This window comes from Montipora capricornis, chromosome 1, assembly GCF_036669925.1.
Source record: "Montipora capricornis isolate CH-2021 chromosome 1, ASM3666992v2, whole genome shotgun sequence".
NCBI classification, from domain to species: domain Eukaryota; kingdom Metazoa; phylum Cnidaria; class Anthozoa; order Scleractinia; family Acroporidae; genus Montipora; species Montipora capricornis.
The window spans coordinates 14,487,806-14,510,305 of record NC_090883.1 but is presented as its reverse complement, the minus strand read 5'-3'; the positions used below and the strand labels follow the sequence as shown (position 1 = coordinate 14,510,305).

The 22,500-nt window shown below is 39.4% G+C and overlaps 1 protein-coding gene across 1 annotated transcript in view; it reads right to left on the bottom strand.

Annotated features, from left to right (window-relative positions):
• Positions 1-22,500, bottom strand: part of LOC138058427 (cytoplasmic dynein 2 intermediate chain 1-like) — a 111,190-nt gene that overhangs the window by 18,687 nt on the left and 70,003 nt on the right. The window contains exons 24-31 of the mRNA XM_068904287.1: positions 19,908-19,942; positions 18,388-18,452; positions 18,228-18,279; positions 17,739-17,805; positions 17,063-17,150; positions 16,246-16,312; positions 15,585-15,643; positions 3,891-3,936 (exon numbers count right to left, since the gene is read on the bottom strand). Of these exons, the coding sequence (XP_068760388.1) occupies positions 3,891-3,936; positions 15,585-15,643; positions 16,246-16,312; positions 17,063-17,150; positions 17,739-17,805; positions 18,228-18,279; positions 18,388-18,452; positions 19,908-19,942 (479 nt within the window). The remainder of the gene's footprint in view (positions 1-3,890; positions 3,937-15,584; positions 15,644-16,245; positions 16,313-17,062; positions 17,151-17,738; positions 17,806-18,227; positions 18,280-18,387; positions 18,453-19,907; positions 19,943-22,500) is intronic.

Here is a 22,500-nt window from a genome sequence, read left to right as displayed (position 1 = left end):
TCATATGGTCAGCCATATTGACTTTGAAAACTAGTTCACATTCCCCCTCATACGAGATCACTGCGTGTGCTCTGAACACGCGTCGTGTCGCAGCGACTTGTTTTGCAAGTAGTACACGCGGGGCAATTTGTCGCCTAGTGTGTCCCGGTCTTTAGTGTTAGCGGTGTGCCAAGATTCCAAAGGTTTTCGGATTCGGAAGTTTCCCTTGTCAATTACTCTGGCATTGTTGAAATCAATAGAGTGATTGTTACGCCAAGCGTGAGCTGCAGGAATTTGTTCTTTTTAACAGTTTTTCGTATATAATGATTGTTTCTACAAACAAATACATGGTTGTGCCATGGGAAGCCCGGCTAGTCCTGTCGTGGCCAACCTTTGTATGGAGGCTATCGAAGAATCAGCCATATGGTTCATAAGAGTTCGCCCCAAAGCCTGGAAAAGATATGTTGATGACAGTTTTGTCATCGTCAAGAAAGATTGCGTGCCTGAATTCCACGACAAATTAGACTCTATAGACCCCATGATTTCCTTTACTATGTATAAAGAGAGCAATCTCCTTTCTAGATACGCTAGTCTCCAGGGAGAATGGTTTCATCGTCACTGAAGTCTTTCGAAAACTAACGCACAAAGACAGATATTTGGACTTTAGTTCCCATCACGAGAAGAAACACACTGCGTCTACCCTCCTAAACCGTGCTTGTAATCTACCAAATACTTTGGAAGGGAAATCTCCGAAGTTAATCACGTCACTAACGTCCTTCTTGCCAACGGCTATCCACCTGCCGTCTGTATGAAAAAAGAAAAAACCTTCCCCGGAACTTATTCCTCCACCGGAAGAATTGGTGGGCTTATTTTTCAATCTGATTGAAAATAAATCCACCGCTATGGCCTGCCTTCCTTATGGTCGTGGAGTCACAGAACCTCTCACACGTCTTCTTCGGAAGAATGGAATTAACGTTGTTACTAGACCTCACAAGACTTTACAACAAGAATTCCCATCCCCCAAGTTTAATTTAGGCCTCCTATTGAACTTCAGACCAATGTGGGGTATGAAATCTCTTGCGCAGATTGTTCCTGGAGCTACATTGGTGAGACTGGAAGGCGATTTTCAATGACGAAAAAGGAACACAATCGTAATGTAAAACTGGCTGTAATATTGCAGCTCACGCTTGGTGTAACAATCACTCTATTGATTTCAACAATGCCAGAGTAATAGACAAGGGAAACTTTCGAATCCGAAAAACTTTGTAATCTTGGCACACCGCTAACACTAATGAAGCCGACAATAACTCCAAGCCTTTGCCAAAATAATACTTTATTCTTTTAGATTAGCGCATCTTTCCCTTTTACCGTGTTTACAATTTTTTCGCACTTCCATTTTGTTATATATTACCATCTCGCGCATTTACATCCAAGTTTTAAAGGCTTTTGTCTGGAAGCCGAAAGCTTAAGTTTTTGTATAAAAGATTAAGTAGCTTTTGCTACATAACAACAACTTTTCCGGTTGATCTAGTTTCGAACGCTAGTCGCGTAATTCGGTAAAAACACTTAGAATAAAGGGCATGCAGCGTGAAAACGTGAATATCAATTGTGCCAAGTTTGACAAAAATCTGGATAGTAAGGGGATCCTCCACTAAAACAAGAAAATAACTTTAAACCACAGAACATAATTTTTACAATAAACAGTGTTCCCAATTTTTGCAATGAAAGCGAATTTGTATTTGAAATAAATAAATTTCAAAAACGCTCGTGGTTGTTCTATTGTTTAAACAATAGGGCAACACGACAGGTCACAATTATTCAAGATGGCGGCGCCCGGGAAATTAAGGGTGCGTTCGATTGACCGTATTCAGGAATAGGAATACATGGAATATAAGTTAGAAAGCCTTCGCTTTTAAAGAGATTCACATTAAAATTGTCAAACACCTGCTAAAATGCTATTTTAAAAACATCTTTATTATCCAGGTTGCTTCAAAACCCCAGACATGCCGTTCTAAATCATCACTTCGTGTATTCTTATTCTGGAATAGAGGCAATTGAACACACCCTACGCGATTCGAAATTTCACTGTTTTCACTACAAACACTATTTTGTTCGGTTTAAAATCATTTACTAGTCGGAGTGGAGGTTCCACTTAAACTCCCCCAATCTCGTTATCACTTGGTCAATTCGGCAGAGCCTCAGTTTGAGATTTTTCGGAAAAGTTTGAACGTTCGAGATCAATAACTTTTTGTTTCATGGCTTCATTGTCAATTCAAACGGAATGGATCACTAATTAGGCCAAGACACAAATATCCAGATACTTTTTCAGATATCTAAATGGAGAAATAAAGCAAGCAATTAAGGTTAAATGCAAAAACATCGTCATATGGGCCTGCAGCAATCACATGCAGCAGTATATATGTCACATATGTTGGAAAAAAAAAAACGTTTAGAGTTTTGTTGTATGCCTTACGAGGACACCGTTGAATTTCCTGTATTGCCTTATACTTTGTTAGGTTATTGCTGTATTATTTTTGGAAATAAAGGCAGTTATTTTAGGGATATTTAGCAAAAAATCGAGATATTTACAGAAAAAAATCGGGAATTTCCGGAAACATATTTTGGCGATTTCACATGATATTTGTGTCTAGGCTTAGATCACTTCATCTCTTGTAATGCGAGCGCTTATCAGTTCATTCATCGTATGACACCGCACTGACGCGCAATCCGTCAAAAATATATTTCTTTTCGAAAAAACTGATTGCAATGAATACAGAGAGGTGCCAATTTGGCACTAGAATTACCTTAAGTTTCGTTTATAATTTGCACATTTCGTCATCGAGTTATAAGAGCTTTCGTTTTATCGGCAAGGCACCTGCCATAGAACAGGACGTGTTAGAGGGCAGAGTATTTTTCAGAACAGATGTCGCATTTTTCCTTCCGTTGTTATACCAAGTTATGTCATGGACTGATAGAAAACACGAGCAGAAATTGATTCAAGTGTTGGTCGATCCGACATTAACTAGCTGACTAATTATTGTTTCTCCATTCCGATTTTTATTTAGGGGAGCGGGAGGAGCATGCCTCAATGCCCCATAATAACCGTCGCATCTTTAGCACGAGGTGCCAGCCCTACGTCGGAAATAAGTGGCCATATCTACTCCTTTTTCTAGCAACTCTGGTGCACGGAAAACTATACAAAACCCTGAAGATGAATGAAACCCCGCTTTTTCATTTACATAACTACTACTATTCAGAGGCATGTTATGTCTGACAAATTCCAGTAAACTATGGAAGTGAATGGCAAAACGCTTTTGCTACTTTTCGTTTTAATCTAACTATTTCTTGCCGTAATTGTTCAAGTTGTGATTCTGTCTGTGGTTTTGGAAACCGACTGGGACCAGTACATGAATTGACATACACAACTTCCCCTTAAGGGTGGAATGGGTGAGGAAAATCATTCCCACAAACTTTCCCAGAAAAACGGATTTATTAAGGATGGTGCCTACTTTTATTATTGTTCATACGTTCTGCGCATCTCGAGACACTCGAATTTTTTCTGGGTGGTCTTTATTAATGCACGGATATTTTTGCGCGGTTCAAAAGTATGCGGATAAATCAGAACTTAGCAAGTTATCTTGGTATCCAAAAAGAAGCTTCAATTTGTAAGAGAACGCCATACATTCTTTGTATTTTAAAGCTTTTTACAAATATTGATGATTAATTATATTCCAAAAATGCGTGGTTACCCACAAATTTCTTTATGGATTTGAATAACACTTGTTAAGATCTGCTTTTCCCGCATATTTCGTAAACCGCGCAAAAGTAACTTTGAATTAGTAGGCACCGTGTTTAAATTTATCACTCCTTGCCTAAATAAAACTGAGACTTGATTATGCGAGGCTACTAACCATTCTTCAAGGTAAAAAGCCAGAGATTTCCATTCTCACTGCCTGACTAAAAACAAAAAGAAACAAAAGCGGACCATTAAAACGAAAATAGACTCACTGCAATGGATTCTCGATTTTTCAATACTTCGCGCTAGTGAATCCCGAGTTAAGGTGGCTCAAAAAACTTTTCTTTTTCGAGAGAAAACGGGAAAAGAACGCGCAAAGTGCGATTACAACGCGCGAGTTTTAAAACCCCGAAATGATAAGCAAACATGGCGTCTAAAGGACTTTTTTTGTGTGTGACAAGTCCTCCAGTTTTGTTAAATTGTGTTTTTTTTCACACGAAGAGGGTCCTCGGATTGGTTTTTGAACACTGAAGAAATGCTTTGAAAATGTTGCACACCGAGTCAACGTTAAAAAGGAAAATTGTTCCAGCCGCGATCGATGTTTGTAAGTTGTACGGACATGGTAATGCCGAAGGAGAGAAAAAAGAAAAAACGAGGAAAGTAGAGGGAAACAAAGGAGTGTTAATGGGTGGTATAGGAATTGCTCAGTGTCATGTTCGGTCGGTTCGGTCGTTCATGCCGCCGCCGACAACGAAAGCTTTTCATTACGGCGGTCAACTTCTGCTTTTAAGAAACTTGCCAAAGCAAACGTAAAGCGCTCGCTGGAAGAAAAGACAACAATGATACAAACTAACTTTAAAACGGAGCAGAAAATGACAAGGTCACGAATGGTAAGTTTAAAAAAATATGCACAGTGGTGGCAAAGTTGAGCTTTAGTCCCAACCAAACGTTGGTGAAGCTATATCGATGGCGTTGATTGAGGATCGAGCGCACGCGTGTATGGGACAGCGGTCGAAGAGTGTAGCACGTCTTGCAAGCTACATGTTTTACCAATACAGAAACAAAACTAAACATTCATTTATGCTTACTGGGAAGGCTTTCATAGAAATGTAGATAAACACAACGTTTGGTGGGTGAAGCTATTTCGAAGGTGTTGATCGAGGATCGGGTTAAGGGACAGCAGTCGAAACGTGTAGCACGTCTTGTAAGCTAAATGTTTTACCAATACAGAAACAAACCTAAACATTCATTAAAGCTAACATTAGGCCTAATTAGACATAAACAAGAGTTTTTAGGCCTAAGGTTAGCTTTAATTAATGAATGTTTAGGTTTGTTTCTGTATTGGTAAAACATGTAGCTTACAAGACGTGCTACACTTTTCGATCCCTGCCCCATAAACGCGTGTGCTCGATCCTCGATCAACGCCTTCGAAATAGCTTCACCCACCAAACGTAGATTTCCCAGTGAGTATAACACTTACAAAAACTAGACGCGCGGAGTACTTGTGATTTGAAATTGTTTTTTTTCCGGATGTGCAAAATTAACGAATGTGAGAATGATATAAACACATGAGAAATGAAATGATGGTAGAACCAACTGGGATCTCGGAAAAAATCCGAGCCCCAGATGGGATTCGAACCCACGACCCTCCGTGATCTAGTCGGATGCTCTAACCATAGAGCTACTGGAAACTCCATGGCGAGCACCCCACATGTGGGTATTGAGTCAATACCCACATTTCACCCTTGCTCGCCATGGAGTTTCCAGTAGCTCAATGGTTAGAGCATCCGACTAGATCACGGAGGGTCGTGGGTTCGAATCCCATCTGGGGCTCGGATTTTTTCCGAGATCCCAGTTGGTTCTACCATCATTTCATTTCTCATGTGCAAAATTAAGTTTAAGATAAACGCACTACATCAGGATGAATAACAAAAAAGTTTATTACTAGGGTCACATAGGTTACAAATTCAGTTGCAAAAATCCCCTAAGAAACCAGAATCGTATTAACATGATAATTTTAAGGTAGCACTCAAAACTATCATAAATAAACCACTTTTTTATGATGCAGTGGTTCGTTTTTTCCCAACTAAAACTGTCGCAAAATGAATGAGTTGCCGGTCCCCAGGCCCCTTTCTTTTCCTCTACATTTGCAAAGACTTCTGGGATCGCCAGGGGGCAACAAACAAACCAGTCGACTCCGCTAGAAATCTAAATCGTTCGAGTTTAAGAAGTAGTCGTGGGTGTGCAGTGTATGGATGCGACTACGCCCGTCGATATTCACAGCGACAGATCAAACTAGGGGCAACTACAGAATACAGGGCCACTTTTGAAGGTATGTCACTCAAGCGGTTCGACGGCTGTCAGTCACGCTCAGTGATGAAAGAATGAGAAAGGGATATATTTAGAGAGCGGCTCGGCGGCTCGGCAGTGGCCTTAGTGCTTGAAGAACGTGGTAGATATATTAGAGAGTGGCTCGGCGGCTCGGCAGTGGTTTTAGTGCCTTAAGTACGTGGCTCGACGGCTCGTCAGTAAAATTGGATAGTAAGGGATTAGTATAAGATAAATCTTTGAGTGGCTTGAGTGGTTAAGTGTACTTAACGAAACCGTAAAATGAAAGCTAAGAGTGCTTCATACTAATCAATGAAATAAGCGCTTAGGCTTAATCAGTAAACGAGTGCTGTATTCTTCAAACGATGTCGTAAAAAGTGTAGATAAGCGAACCGCAAAATGAGAGCTACGTGTACTCATAATGTACTCATAATAGTTCAGCTACAGTGTAAAGGGTTATTCTGAAAATGTGACAACCATGAAAACGGAATTGAAACCATCTTCAACAGAAACTACCGAAAAGCGAATGTCGTCGCATACAGTTTTTGAAGGGAAAATCAAAACTGACCAGAAACCATTCCCTTCTTCAAACCGAACTAATGCTGATGGAACGCAATGCACAACTGAAAATAAAATAAGATTGTCGATGTGAAATCATCCTCGATTGAAAGTGGAAAACGTAACTCGGAATTGCGCGAGGACGAAGCACTTTAATTCGACTCTTCCTCGAGATAGCTATCACGGCATTGCTTCAATGAAGACTCCGAATCTGGCTTTGAATGGTGCTTTCGTTTTCGTTTTGTGTCGATGTTTTCTCCAGCCTTCACATTACTGCCTTTGTCTGGATAACTTTTCATATACAAGATGGGCTTCTCGCAAGTATCACAACGGTATCGACCTGCAAAATGATTAGAGTAAACTTTACGGTGCTCTTGTTGGCCTTGAAGTTTGTTCTTTGAAGCTGTTTCCCCCAAGCTGTCATTTCTTTGTTGGTTCGATAACAGTAAAACCTCAAGACAGTACTAGTTTGATCTGTTGCTCTGAATATCGACGGTCATTGTCGCATCCATACACTCACTGCACGGTGATCGCCACCACCTATGACTACTTCTTAAACTCGAACGATTTATATTTCTTGAAATCTTACAAATACCTCTTATTGAACGTTTCTTATCTCCCAATTTAACTTGAACATTAACCTTACAAGTACTTCTCGTTTAATGTTTCTAATAGAGTATTTTAACTCGAGCAGCGCAATCGACTGGTTTGTTTGCCCCCTGACGATCCCAACATCTTAAAAATGTGATTTCCAAATCACATATCATTTCTTCCATGTACAAATATAAAGGAAAATTATAATCCATGTAAGCTAGAATAGGACCGATAATGACACCCTTCCCTATAGAATGTATTAGCACGAAATAAACAAATTGTGAAACACGGTTAATCATCTATACCAAATATATGGAGAACTTTGAGATTTCCTCCAACATCAACGCTTCACATACCATACAAAATATAATTTTTTAATTTACTGTTTATCTTTTCTATATTCACAGCTCATTTCTCGATGTATCACATTTACATTGTAACACAACTATATGGGTGCACTCTGCTGATATAAGGTGTTTATGATTATAAAAACAAATTAATGGTAATGGTAAACACCTCAGTGTGCACGATTGGGTCACAGTTGCATTTGGGAGTTTGCTAAGCAAACAGTCCCTCAAGCTTTGCAACCTAACACGTGCAGTGTAACTCAACAGTGCATGCTGAACCATTTCCCATTTCTTAAGTGCAGTAACTATCAATATTCTAAAAAGTATTCCCAATTTGATTTCCAGCCGTCCTGTCCTTGCAAAATATTGTCCGTGTAGAAAAGAGAGGACTGAGTAGTTTGCGTACTGTAAAGTGCAACTGTTGTGGAAAGCTGAATAACGTCAACACTTTTGGCCAACACAGAACTGGAAGCCGAGGGCCAAAAGCTGATGGCACCAACACCAGAGCAGTATTAGGTTCTTTACATGCTGGTATTGGTCTAGCACAGTTAAACAATTTTTTATCTGAGAACATTCAATCAATAAACAGTGTTCTCTACAAAAGGCGGGAAAGAGAAATTGATAATGCAGTTAAAGTAGTTGCCAGGGGCAGTTGCCTGAGTAATTTAAACCTCGAGAGGAAAATAGCACAAGCCAACACCAAAACACAAGATGGTGATGATAATTTGCCTGGTATGGCAGTGTCAAATGACATGAGGTGGCAAAAAAGAGGAAAAGGCCACAACTACCTAACGGGGCAGGGGGCTGCAATGGGTGTTGTCAAAAGGAAAGTATTGTCCTACCTGCAAAACCTGCAGGTCCTGTGATGCCGGTAAAAAGGCAGAGAAAACTGTAAAGAGTCATGATTGCAGGAAAAATCATTCTGGGTCTTCAAAGTCCATGGCATGCCAGCTCTGGTGCAGAGCACCTGATGCCGGAGCCAAATTTTCTACTTACATTGGAAATGATGACAGCACAACTCTGGCTGATATTCATAGCAAAGTGCCATATGGTGTGGAAAAATGGTCAGACATGATTCATGCTAAGAGGTCTCTCACCACACGTTTATACAACCTTAAAAATCGGTTTAAAAATCCAAGCTGTTCCATTCTAAGTTCAAAAGTTATCAGTTACTTTTCAAAATGTTTCAGCTATGCCATATCTAAAAATGTTGGTGAGTCTGAAAACTTGAGAGCAAACCTCCAGTGCATTGTGCAACATGCATTTGGTAATCATGCAATGTGCGATATTTCCTGGTGTGGATTTGAAAAAAGTCCTGCCACTTACAAACACTGTGATTTACTTAATGGGAAGGGTTGCTTTCTGAGTATACCGCAGATGTCGTTATAAGCAAGCTTTTCCCTGGTGCTAACTCACAAAGAAATGAATGTTTAAATAGACATTCCATGAAATACTCAATAGCATCTGGGAAATGGAAGAAATGCCAGCTGACGTTCGTGACGCAACCATTGTCGCATTATTTAAGAACAAGGGGGTCAAGAGCGCACTGTCGGAACCATAGAGGCATATCTCTTCTCTCTACTGCCGGGAAAATCCTAGCTCGTATTATGCTGAACAGACTGATTCCTTCAGTTGCAGAGAGGAATCTACCTGAGTCGCAGAGTGGATTTCACCGTAACTGTAGCACAACCGACATGACCTTTACAGTCAGACAGATTCAAGAAAAATGCACTGAGCAGAACATGTGCTTCTACGTAGTCTTCATCGACCTAACCAAAGCATTTGACACGGTCAATAGAGAAGCGCTGTGGGTCATCCTTGGGAAACTTGGCTGCCCAACGAAATTCACCGCCCTCATCAGACTGCTTCATGATGACATGACTGGAGAAGAGTTGTTGGACGGCGAATCCTCTGAAAGATTTGATATCTCAAATGGAGTGAAACAAGGACGCATGCTCGCTCCAGTGTATCACACAAGTGATCCTTCATGCCACCAGAGATCTGGATCTGGGCATCTACATCCGTTACCGTCTCGATGGGTCACTATTTGACCTGAGGCGTCTGACAGCAAAGACGAAAACGCTGCAGAGGTAACTATTTGAAGCGCCGTTTTGTCAATGACTGTGCTCTTATGGCCCACAATGTGCACCATCTGCAGGTAGTTGTTGACGTATTCTCTGAAGCTGCAAAACATTTTGGATTAACAATCAGTCTCAGCAAGACAGAGGTCCTTCTCCAGCCTGCACCAGCGACCCGTCCTCAACAGCCTTGTATCACCATCGATGGCACTCAGCTAAAGAATGTCGAGTCATTCAAATACCTAGGGAGAACCATCTCCAATGATGGGACTCTGGACAAGGAAATTACAACCAGAATTCAGAAAGCTAGCCAGGCTTTTGGCAGACTTCGTATCAAGGTCTTACAGCACAAAAGCATCTCTCTTTCTACCAAACTCAAGGTCTACAACACAATAGTTCTTCCATCACTGCTGTACGGCTGTGAAACCTGGACTCTTTACCGCAGGCATCTAAGAAACCTCCAGCAGTTCCACACGTGTTCACTGCACTCCATTACGTGGATATGCAGGCAAGATCGCGCCTCGAACCAAGAAGTTCTACAGAGGGCAAGTACTACCAGTATTGAGACTATGGTCCTCAAAGCCCAACTACGCTGGACTGGTCATGTCATCCGAATGGACGAATCCAGGATTCCTCACCAACATTTCTACGAAGAGCTATCTCAGTGCAGGCGCAACCAAGGCCGACCCAAGAAGAGACAAAACAACCACCTCAAGTCCAACCTCAAATGGGCAGGAATTCAACCAAAGGAACTGGAGACTGCCGCAGCCAATAGATCTGGATGGCGAGCGACTTTCCAGAGAGCTGCTAGAAATTTCGAGCTCGACCGCGGCCCGAATCACAACTGGTGGCATACCATCTCTGGCCCCGTGTGTGCCTCAGACTTTGGACTTCAGAGCCACATGCGTGTCCATCGTTGACACTTCAACTACAACTGATGGCTTCAAACCATCAACTCATTTTGTGCTTTGTTAATGTTATTCTCGAGTTCGAGAGACAACCTATTATTATTATTATTATTATTATTATTATTATTACTATTGTTGCTTCGGAAAACCCGAAACTCGCTTCTACAGGGGAAGTGAAAGTAACGACTTCAGGGCTACAACTATGTGAGTAGAATGCTTGAAGTTCTTAACATCGAGCCTGGGCACCTTTGTCAGTTTCTTGGTGATGCAGTGGGAAAAAAGGTTACCAAGGACACAAAAAGAAATTCAGACAAGAACTTCAAGTACAGAAGGAGTCAAAGGTAAGATTAGTCGCAAGGTTTAATGTTGTAGGAGAAATAAGTCACTGGACTTCTCCAAACTTAGTCACTACTCGAGCACAATAAAAGAAAAAAAAAAAGGCACAGAAGGAGTCAGTTGCATGGTCAAAAATCAGCTCAAGCACTTTGTAAAGAAGCTAAAGAACGAACAACATATGGGAACTCAGTAAGTTTCAACTTAGATCCTTGGATACAACAGCCTGCACCAACATCACTGATTGACTTGGATTGTTTGATGAAGAACATCTCAGTCAGTGAGCTAGCGCGAAGATGAGAAACTGGTACCACTTTATTCCAAAAACCTTATCAAGTTACTCTTTCTTATGATCCTTCCAAATTCTACACGTTTGTTGTCTTGATACAGAGACAAACAGCACGGGTAGTAATGCAGAGCTTTGTCAATTGTCAGCTATTGATGAAACTGGAGTTAAAATTTTCTCTGAGTTAATTCCTCCAATAGGAATAGTAAGTTACGCAGCTTCAAGTGTCAATAAACTGTCTGTAAGAACCATCAATGGAGAGAGAAGGCTGTGCAAGGAAAATCAACCAGTTGATGCTATATTACTTGAACAAGCACTTCAGAAGTTTCTGGCCTTCCTTTTTTATGTTAACCGTGGACTAAATAGGTCTGATTGGACATAATTCCTCCATCTTTGACAAACCAATACTTCTCCAGAAAAGCAATGCAGAATTCCATTCCAAGCTGAAAGAAACTGAATGTTAATTTTGCCGACTGCCAAATAAAAAAAAAAAGGTAAAGTCGTGCATTTATATAGCGCCTTTATCACAAACGTCTCAAAGGCGCTTTACAATGATCAGTTTACCCCCAGCGGACTGGAAGCATATACAGGCGCAAATTGCAGCCGCTTCTAAGCAGTCCATGCATGCTGGTACTCATTTTACCGACCTCGGAAGGATGGAAAGCTGAGTGAACTTCAGCGGGAAAGAAGGTCGCCAAATATTCCACTCTCGGCAGAACCGGGAATGGAACCCGGGACCCTAGGGTTGGAAGGCAGAGATCTTACCACTGCGCCAACCCCTCCGCCAACCCCTCCGCCTTATCCTTGTCAAACACCTTATAAAAGAAAAGAACCCAGCATTTTAGCTTTTATCTGGCAATTTCTGCAAATCAAACCAGTCTTCTCTTTATTTGCACCTCTTTGAAGAAGAATTTGAAGCGCATGATTCTCTGGAGGATGTAAAAGCTCTACAGAAAATCGTTTTCACATCATCACTCAAACTGAGCAAAGAAAAACGTGGAAATTAGTCTTCGCTCACAAACGTCTCTCAGGCAGTCGAAAGCATTTTGCACTTTGATCAACGTCAAGAAATCCTTCAGACCTTCAACGGGAAGCTGTTCAACTCCGACGGTGATAATGGAGGCATCAATCTATGGCCTTGAACATTGCTGGAACTGGGCTTTCGTATTCTGACCTTTGTGAATTATATACAAAGTTCGGTAAAAAAAAGGGTTTCTACCAATCTTAAGCATGCCTCCCTCACAATCTGATTCGAAGAAACCTCATGTTACCCGGGATGTTACGCAAACAATACGAATTCTCGGTGCCATTGCGGATCACTTTCGGAGAGAATTCCCTCGTGAAAAATGAACAAGCCGCCACAATCATGGAACAATTCCTACAGAAGAGTGAATACTGTCTTGTCTTTGTGTTGAAGTTTCTGCTAAGTTCTGAGGATAAATAGACGCTCCGTGAGCGTAAACTGGGTTGCCTGTGGTTCACGTTACACAAAAACAGAGGGCACTGAGTTCAGTGGTATTGAAGGCGCTGAAAATGGATTTTCCCAGGAGTAATGCCAAAAACAAAAAGTCAAAAAAAGAAACTAGCCTACGAATCCAGTAGGTGATCCTGGTAATTCCAACAATGGAAGAAGCAGGCTAGTGGATTGAGCTTGAATGCAGCATATTTCTCATCATCCCCGGAGCTGCTCACTTGTTATTTTTCGTTTCGCTTCCTCAGAAACGAAACGTATCTCCTTTGACTTCAGGGTGAATTATTTACACAATGAGGATCAGTGGCCAATCAAAACAGAGTTCGTTGACTTGAAAATCTAAACATCTATGAGATGTAAAAACAAACTTGCCTGAATTACCCCAAATCATAACGCTCACAAACACAAATGCGAAGGAAATAGTAAATAAATATGAAGTTTTTTTTTAACTATCTAAAGCGATATATTGTTGAGAAATCTTCGTGTTAATGAGTAATATAAACAATCTTTGCACAAGTAACTTGTAGCTATACATTGGGTTAACCAGGAATCACTTCAAGAAATACTGATGCCTTCCCAAATAAACTCCATTTTACAAAAGAATGACAAAACAAATCTTTTTATGACGTTAAAAACTATGGCTACTTATTAATCATTTTCCAGAAAGAACACGACTAAAAATTCCTATCATCTTTATGAAAACTGCTCCTGTATCAAATTTCAACCCACGTATGCAAATCAGTTAATATTTCACAACAAGATGAATCTGCAAAGGCAGGAAAAGCTCACAAAAACCTTTTCCAGCCAGAATTTTTATTGAAACAAACGTGTTCTATTAGATGCAAAAAACACACCTTCCTATTTTCATTTCGTGCATCCAGACAAGCAACACACTCCATGTCAAAAACCGATGATACGCAACTAAATAAATTTCTCACTGGAGTTCAGGATCAAACCCCTTTCTGAAGAACCTTTTCCTTGAACGATGACGCAAAAAATGGAGAACAAGCTTTCTTTCAAATATTTCTTAACAAACAAGAATAAGTTAAATTACCTGAAAACTGTGCAAAGTTGAGTAGTACAAATAAATAAAATTAGGGACCTTTAGATTCTAGGACAAGGACGAGGACGAGGACGAGAACAAGTGCGAGACTTGACTGCCCATTTTTAGGGAAAATACTTAGCAGATTTATAACCTGGACGATTAATCTTACTCTTTGTTAGCAGTGTTGGTTGCTCAGTTATTCTCATTGCTGGTAACTGAGTCTTTTTGCTGATCGAAAAATGCCAAATCTGCTACAGTGTTGCTGACTTGTTTTGACACGACAACATTCTTGCAAAACCTCGTACTAAAAGGACGACAGTATCAGGTTTTTCTCGCCAAAATTACGCTGGTTTGCGAGCTCACTGTTGTTCCATGAGAAAATCTCGTACTCGTAGTCATTCTCATCCTAGAATCTAATGCTCTCTATTATAAATAGCCAGCCAGACAACAGAGATGCGACTGTTTTCGATTCCTTCTCTGGGTTTCTTAAACCCCATATCCAACCAGAAAAAGGTACTGGAGAATTTGCCATTTGCTTTCAGTGTTGTACACAACGCCACAGTAAAATATTAGAAATACAGCTCACTTTGATATCAGACGATGAAAGATGCAATTGTTGTCGATGTCAATTATTCCTTGCTTTTACGATTCCAGACATTCATTTTTCAACCCTAGTGTTGTTTACCGAATTGACGTTCCATTCTTGGGCTCCGTAAGGGTATATTTTGTTTAAAGATCCAATAACACACCATTCGCATTACATTGGCTTTCCCGCCATTGCATGCTTGTACTGTGTCCACTGGATAAAATCTACCTGAATCTAAGCACCTCCACTACCTCATGAAACCTACCAAAGATAGGCACAAAGACAATACTTAGCATGGGAGTGACAAGAAAGACCTATTGTGCAACATTTCCACTTTCCCGAAACGAGAAAAAAATAAAACAAAAAAATTCAACTCATTTTCTGACTGGATTGCCTATGGCAACCCAGTAATTATTAGTACATTCCATTGAGTTATCACGCTCCATTATCTATCAAACCGACTACCGAACGTCGCGTGCAACCCACCTTGGTCATGCGCAATTGCTGATCTTGCAAAAGCTAGATTTTGTAAACGCACCTGCTTCTTGCCTTCAGAATAGTCAGGTTTTCAGGTTTTCGTTAAAACGAGCTGGTGACTCCATTTTCAATTTTAAAATTAGAACAAGCTCCATGTAAATTTCAAAAAACATTTTGTGGAGCGGATTTCCTGCTCCACAGACTCTTTTTAAACTTTTAAAATGTTGAGTTTTTTCACTCCAAATCGAATACTGTTATAAAAAAATGGGGGTCACCATGCTAGTTTCCGAGTTTTCTACATTGGAAGGTCAAAAATAGGTCTGATTTAGTTTGAATTACTGTTACTATGGTAACTGTTGATGACATCATAGAAGTAGTTTTCGCTTCACGGATGATCAAACATCAACATGCTATCAAATGATGGTAAACAGTTTTCATTTCTTTCTTTTCTTTCTTATTCAAAGTAAACACTGCCAGAAAAGTTTAAAACTGTTGTGAGCCACTTTAAAAACATGCGAGATATTTTCAAAATATCTTTGATTTGCCCTTGCTCCTACAAATCTCTTGATAGTTCAGTGGTAGAAAAACCAAACTATTACTTAATTGGAAGGTCGTAGGTTCGACTCCTACAAAAGAAGCATTTGGTTTTTTTTCGGAGTATCACCAAGTCACCAACTAAAATCCATCTACAATCATTTGTCATCTGCTTCATAATAATTCAGTAGGTATTTTTCGCTGGTATCAATAGTTCATAAAATGGCACGTATCCTGGCTTTTCTCTTTTGTTTGCTTTAATGAAGGCGGAGTGCAACAAACGAGTGAGTAAAATGCTTACAATTCACGAAAAGAAACGCTTACCAGCAGACAAGGTAACTGCCATGGAGACAAATCAATAGCTGCTATTCGTTCCATGGTGTCTAACAGAAATAAAAAAAAAAAAACGTAAATACATACAGTAGCTGCACGGAGAACGAAGGAGGAAGTTGAGAAAAGGAGGAAATGGAAATGGAAGTTAGATGACAGGGATTGAAAGGGAAGCAGGACAAAAAGGCACACCAGCAGGCAGGAATGAGGAAAGAAATTTGTGAAGAGTAAGAGATTAGCAGCCAATTATAAGGGAGAAGATAGAGAAGAGTAGGAAAAAGACTGGCGGTCAAGCATGTGGAAATGAGACAAAAAGAAGGGGAAAATAAAAGGCTGACAGAATAGAGGAGAGGATCTGGGTAACAGACGGGGAAAGGAATATAAACGAGTCTTTCAAGGTTTGAAGACATATTTTATAATCATGTGGCCCAGGTTCGGTTCTTAGATTCGGTGTCATATGTGGTTCAGTTTGTTGGTTCTTTGCAAGAGGTTTTTCCCCAGGTATTTGGTTTACCCCTCTCCTCAAAAACCAACATTTTTGATTTTATTTGAGCTAGCTTAAGTTCATTTCTATGTACAGTGTCCCCAATTTGTGCAGCAGTGTCAAAGAACTTGACACTTAAATAAAGTTCATTATCAAGTCCAAATAATTTACCAATTCCAGGTCTGTGGGCCTTCGGTGGAGACCGGCCACCATGCCTGTCGCAGTGAATAACATAACCCTAAAAAAGAGATAAGATCAAAGACGTGATTCCCACAAGGAACCTCAATTGTAAGAGAGCCAGAGCCATGATCCTTCTGGTCACAGCCGCAAATAACGATCTATGACTGTTTCCGAGGTTACTTATTGTCTCAAACCCTTCTAAACACTTGCATAAATTTGAGACAATTGTGGTTGCTGACGGTTACGAAGATGCTGAAGACCCTCAATAGAAATGAATTGCAGTCGACAAGACTGATGATGAATAGTTTATAAACTTTGGACAAGTGGTAAGGCTACATGTTCACCTCCAATCCATACCATTTCTTTGTAAGTGAAGTTGGTAATGCCAGTTTTTTTTATAGGCACCAAATAACGAGTAGTATTTGTGGACATGCCGTTGCAAAGAAATAAAACCATGTTTGAGCCACTTCAAAAGAATTTTGATAAATAAATATCAAATCGAAAAATATCTCTCACTTAAATTAAACAATTCAAATTTGTTCAAGGAAAAATGGAAAATGCTCGAGGGAATAAATTTTGGACAGTAATAAGTCCACAATTATTTAACCGTAGTTTATTTACTTAGTCAAACAGTTTCACTTTAATCTTTACTATTTTTACTTTTTTACTTGATTGTGAAAAAAAAAGAGTAGTTGCTTTGCCTTTTGTCTCCTTGCATTATTATGGGACCTCCTTAGTCACATGAAGATCACTGAAAATTATCTTATTCCAGGGAAATGTTTCAAAACCAAACAAACAGGTCACTTACACCATCTGTGCCAACATAAACGTGATTTGGGTCATGAGGAAGGAATTTTAGAATGAGCGTTTGTAAGCTTGACTTGTTTGGAAGATTCCTGATGAGAAAAATAATAATACAATGCCACCAACATGTAACTGATCTGAAGACTAATTTACATGTATTTACTGACGATCAATTGTAATTGTACACAAATGAGAACGGTTGCCTAATGAAAAACTTGTTTGCCAGGACTATGGAGGAATAAATGTTAATAATTATATGCTATTAAATCTGAGTTGAGGACCCAGGAGTAATCCAGTGTTTTATTGTTTTATCGTTTTATTCATCGCTTTAATGCAAGAAAATGATGAATCACTACTGAAGTCCACAACTGATTTAAAAAAATAGTCATCGCTTCTTGAAGAGTTTAAGAATCCGTTCACTGCAAGAAACCCCCCCCCCCAAAAAAAAAAAAAAAAAAAAAAAACCAAAACAAAACAAAACCACATATATAATGTTGTGTGAACTGAACAAACACACGGCCTTGGTAGACAAACAGCCTCAATGAATACCCCTACTAAATCTGAACACACTTTTGTTAATTTTCACACTGATAAAGTAGAAAAATCAGAAAATTGAAAGACAGACCCATATCAAAGAGAGGACCATGTTAGACCTGCGATTGTATACAATCACGACAAACCTAGAAGGTGACTGAAGAGAAATTGAAGAGCTCTTGATAAGCTTGATTTTTCCTCCAGGAGAGAGTCCTAAAACCAAACAGATTGCATACAGTCTATTTAAAACGAAGACAGATGTGATAATAAAAAAATGAAAGGACAGCTTGGTTATTATTCCTCAAAAGATAATTTAAATATTCGTTCAATACAAGAGGTTGGTAAGCCACTCCTAGACAGCCAATTCTACACTCAGAGGGACGAGTGGGCTAGAAAAGAATGGACGATGCTATCAGAATACAATAAGTATTCGTTCATTACACACACGACCCCATACCGATGATATGCTTTACAGGCATCTTCGGTCACTTGTAGAATGGACATCATGAAATTCTCTGGTATGCAATATCGTGTGCAGTGTGGATGGAGAAGTGTGCAATGGTACGATGTTCTAAATGACCCTTTTCGTTGATTTAGATACGAAATGCACATGACCATTTACAATCTTCACTGACCTAGATCGGATTCTGAGCCTGCACTATTTGTTTTATCAAACTCTACCACAACCTGGCAAAAACAAAGCAAAAAGATAACTTGAAAGCACTCTATTGTGTTCCAACTCAACTCAAGCAAGTATACAAAGAGTAGTAACAAAATAATAGGAAAGCACATTACCCAGAGGAAAATAAAGGCGTTTTCTTCCAAAGAAGCCAATTGGAAAGACAATCCTAACATATCATCTGTGAAAAAGGAGAAAGACATCAGTCCCACATGACGATACAAGAATTGTTATTGGTACACAACAGTGTGACTTAATGAAAAAAGGTTGGTAAAAAAACATGATGAATTTGACTATGGTTGTGCAAAAGAGTGTTGGAAGGAGTCAAACTCTAGCAGTCTTGGGGCAGTTCTTGTAAGTCTTCAATTTTTTGGACTTCCTTTGCAGCAACACCTGCTATTGTATTTAGGGTTGCACGCATTGATTCTGCTGTTTGTTAAAAAAGGCCACATCCCTTCAGCCTCTCATACAGAGTGAATCCATCTTAGTTTTATGAAAGTTGGTCTTCATTTTAAAGTAAGCTCTGATTCAAATGTATGCCTCACAAAACTTTTGAACTTCGCGTTGCTTTGAAAAAGAGGCTAGTGTTTTCTGGAATGGTGAGACCTGGAACCTTGAGAGAATTGCTTTAAATTACCCTCTTTAAAGTACTACAATATTTTCTAATGGCACAAGCCCTTGGACAAAGAGTTCAATGAAACTTAAGAAGACAGAAGTCTCAATTGACATGTTTTCAGAAAGGGAAAGGGAAAAAGACAAAATAAGAGTAATGAGATAAAGAAACTAATCTTGGAGCAGCCTAAGAACTACAAGGTGAACATTACAATGTATTGCTAATATCAAATCTTGCCTTAATATAAGGAAATGATTCACAATATTTTGGTTCTATTATAGCGATAGTCACATAGATGGAAGACAAGAGGACAAGAATGCCAGCTACTTGGTACTCCAAAACAGAACATACATGTATAGTGTAATGGCCATGTTGGTGTTTCAAACTATTCCTCCGGAAATTTAAACATCCTCTATTTTTAAACAAATGTCGTCTTTTGTTCCATTTTAAATGACATGGCGTCTGATAACATGCACGAATAAGCTCCGGGGTAATAATAATGAAGTTCAGATGACTAGGAGTAATAAGAAAAGAAACGGTGGTGTGATAAACAAACAAAAACATGACTAGTACATGTACATGCTGGGTACATGACTAAGAAGTTGCTTTGACTGAAATAGAGCCCAAGTATGGTTAACCTCTTGCATTGTATTACACTAAAACTATGTACGTCTATAAACAATCACATTGTTCACCGTGCTAGGCCTTGTCCTCCTTATGAATCAAAGGTCAAGGTATTAGTTACAATGTACACATACATGTATGAATAAAGGTCAACCCTCACTCCCAGTTGATGTTTAAAATGCTAAGGCTTAAGCACGCTACTGATACATTTTTGTCAGAATTTTTGACGCATACTATTCAATCACTGTGCTGTGTTCACAAATGTGAAAAATTCATGCAAATTGAAAGACTGATACTCCCCAGATGCTGCCCTCTAAAAATAAATGCAATCATTGTATTACAAATCCAACCATTACACAGCTGTACAATTAACACAAACCCAACCACTGCAATGCTTACCCGACACAATGTTTGATCCTGCAGAGGCTCTGGCACTGAGCAAAGAAAAATCATTCACATGACAGTAAAGTTTTGTTCTGTAGTTGATTCCCACGTCATCACAACTCAACTCAAAACCAGTTACAGAAAATAACACTTCCAAGCATATGAACAAAAAATATATATTTTTATCAGCTACATTACCAGTTGGGATGTTCCTTTTTTCATTTTTTGCTTATCTCTTTAATGTGATTCATTACCACCTACGGTATGTTTCTTCTTAATGTTGGTGAGGTTTGTGGGTACAATAACTAGTTATTAGTAAAGGAAAATCACTGAGTAAAGGTTTTGAGTGAGTGCATGCATAAAAGTGATCTAAACAAACATAAACAAAGACAGACAAACAAGCAAACAACAGGCAAACAGGGGAGTTCATCGGTAAGTTAACAGAGTCCAGAATAAGTATGTTCAGCCAACATGAATGGCTGGAAAAAGTTGTCTTAACTACTTGTATTGCCCTGGGTGATTACTTGTGCCTATTTACCGTACATTAATTTAGTGTTTTCCAATTAAACAAAAAGTTAATTAACAACTATTCCACGAGCGCACTTTGGAGATGAGATGGTAAATAGCCAATGAGGCGTGTAGCGCCGAGTTGGCTATAACCACTCTCATATCCAACAAGCGCGAACGGAATAATTGTTTTATTACATACCTTAAACGCCAAAAGTTTGGAAGTAAAAAATACGAGCGAAAAAAGCGAGAAAATCCAAGCAAAATCGAAAAAACTTGATGAGGATGCGATGTTGTGTAATACCTGGTAGTCAAACAGGCGCAGGCTCATCGCAAAAACATTTCTTACTTTTTCGCGTACTTCTAAACATCGAAATTGATCCAAACTTTCCACAAAAAAGCGTGTTTTTTTCTTTAGTCAAAGAGAAATTTCGTTTTCCGGTGAAAATAATTTTAACTTAGCAATGCTTAGCAGAAGTATTTGCCATATAAGGTCAAACTAAAGTACATGAGCTGATAACCGAGATTGAATAAACCAATCAGAGCACCAGAAATACATTAACCGAGGATGGGAATTTAAAGATGAGAATTATACTAGGGCCGCAAAGCAGCTATTGACGTTATAATTCAAATTGTATGAACTGATAAAGTGAGACAACAAATGGTAGGAATTTCCCGGTTAGTGCTTCAAAACCAGTTTTTAATGCCAACAGAAGGGTGAACCCCCTCTAAAGAAAACAATAGAAGGGACTTCAGTATACCGACAAGGCCCTGGGGACTAGATCCCGTGGTCCCATGATGCTTAAGTGGCTTTTAAACGCTATGGAAATAAAAGAGAGACCCAATAGAAGGGAGGGAAGAAGGGAGGGAAGCTCATATATTTCTCACTTCATCTGTTCATATAATTTGAATTATAACTTCAGGTCGCTTTGCGGCCCTAGTATAATTCTCATTAAATTCCCAACCTCGGTTATTGCATTTTCTCGTGCTCTGATGGTTTTAATCAATCTCGGTTATCAGCTCATATACCTACCTAAAATGCTATCAGCTGGAAAGCGGAATTTCCCTCTGAATAAAGCAAAAAAAAAACAAAACACGTTTTTGTGGAAAGTTTGGATCAATTCCCACGTTTAGAAAAACACGAAAAGGTAAGAAATTTTTTTGCGATGAGCTGAGTCTGTCTGACTACGAGGTATTACACAACATCACATCTTCATCAAGTTTTTTTCGATTTCGCTCAGATTTTCTCGCTCATATTTCGTACTTCCAAACTTTTGGAGTGTAAGGAATTTATAAAACAATTATTCCATTCACGCTTGTTGCCTACGCGCCTCGTTGGCTATTTACCATCTCATATATCCAACACACGCTCATGGAATAATTGTTAATTATATTTCACAGACTCCATTCAAAATACATGAGACAACAAATGGTAGTTTTGAACGCTGGTAATAAGAGAAATAAAAACAGCCATGGTTCCGCATAACAAAACGTTTTAATTATATAAATTATACTGAACAGGAGAATAGCTGAGGTTACATGAATATCTACTTTGAGGATAAGACCCCAGTAGCAAAGTCTGAATCAAACAAGGGCTTATAACATAAGGTTCTGAAAGTTGAAGGAGAAGACCAGTCGGCCACTGACATGATAGTCGACCGCGGGACATCGGAAAAAGAAGAGGGATAACGTGTCGAACATTCCTGGATAATTTGAGATAGTGTCTAAGGCATTCCATGGGACACAGCTTCTTGCCTTGGTCAAGCGGGCAAAAAAAGCTTCCATTGGTTTATCCACATTTCCAGTTTTTCGAGGGACGTTGAGTTTGAAAGACACCCCTTCTGGAAGCACGCTGCAATACCTGAGATCCAGGTAGGCCAAGGTGGAAATCCGTTCAGGACAGGTTAAAGCAAACAGGGTCACTGACTTCACTGAGATGGCTTTAAGTGATAGGGTGCTGTTTTCCCCAAGTAAGTAAGGTATTGAATTATAAAACCAGCATTCCAGGTATGGGAATACATGAACCTGGGCTTTGGAGAGCCTAGTAACGTAAGGATGCTGACCAAATGAAAAACCGTCAATCTTTGGATGAGTTGATTAA